General features: G+C 40.8%; 1 protein-coding gene across 1 annotated transcript; it reads left to right on the forward strand.

Moving 5' to 3' along the window:
* The first annotated feature begins 359 nt into the window (after positions 1-359).
* LOC122069434 (secreted RxLR effector protein 161-like) lies at positions 360-791 on the forward strand. The gene has a single exon (XM_042633445.1). The coding sequence runs from the start codon at positions 360-362 to the stop codon at positions 789-791; it is 432 nt and encodes a 143-aa protein (XP_042489379.1).
* The last annotated feature ends 328 nt before the right edge of the window (positions 792-1,119 follow it).

The following is a 1,119-nucleotide window of genomic DNA, read 5'->3' on the forward strand; positions in this document are numbered from 1 at the left end:
GGGTCCATAAATGGAGTCCACAACCTTCAACTTAGAAATGAAGTTCCTCAATCATACAGCTTGCTTGGTTGCTTCATAGAGTGCTAAAAACTCTTCAAGCATATTACTGAGAATCTCATAGGTTAGTGCACCTAAATTAAGGTCAGTGGTAGCAAATTCATTTTCCCAGTGCTATATGTTGATGATATTTTACTAGCCAACAGTGAGATATCCCTACTTTTGAGATCAAATTGTTCATGTCTGAGAACTTTGAGATGAAGGATATGGGTGTGGCTAGTTATGTTCTCGAGATAGAGATCAATCATCACAACAGATGAGGACTCCTCGGACTGTCCCAGTTTTCCTACATTGATAGAGTCATGAAGAGTTTCAACATATCTCAGTACTTAGGTGGTGATGCATACATCAACAAGGGAGACAAGTTAAACAAACATCAGTACCGAAAGACAGGCATGGAGAGGAGCTTAATGGTGGACAAACCCTATGCTTTAGTTATAGGGAGCCTTATGTATGCTAAGGTATACACTCATCCAGACATTGCCTTTATGATTAATGTGCTTGGGAGGCGTCAGTTAGATGCTAGTAAAGCTCACTGGACAACAACCAAGAAGGTGATGAGGTATCTACAAAGGATAAAGGACTTCAAGCTGGTCTACAGTGGTAATGATAGACTTGAGGTGATAGGGTATTATGACTTTGATTTCAATTGTTGCACAAATGATAGCAAGTCCACCTCTGGTTACATCTTCTTGATGGGCAGTGGAGCCATCTCGTGGAGGAGCGCTAAGTAGACCATTCTGGACTGAAGGATGTCACCACCTGATCAAACTTTAGGTACCACTGCTTGGTCGCTTGTTTTAGATCATAAAGTGACTTCTTCAGTTTCTAAACCAAATGCTCCTTTCCTACCTCTTCAAAATCCTCCGATTGACATATATAGACCTTCTCTGCAAAGTCTCCATTCAGAAATGATGTCTTTACATCCATTTGGTGCAACTCAAGATCAAAATGGACAATAACGGACATAATGATCCTAAATGAATCCTTTGAAGGAATTTGGGGAGAAGGTCTCTGTATAGTCCATACCCTCTCTCTGTGTGAAGTCCTTTGCTACCAACC

Source organism: Macadamia integrifolia, unplaced genomic scaffold, assembly GCF_013358625.1.
Source record: "Macadamia integrifolia cultivar HAES 741 unplaced genomic scaffold, SCU_Mint_v3 scaffold614, whole genome shotgun sequence".
In the NCBI taxonomy this organism is placed as follows: Eukaryota; Viridiplantae; Streptophyta; class Magnoliopsida; order Proteales; family Proteaceae; genus Macadamia; species Macadamia integrifolia.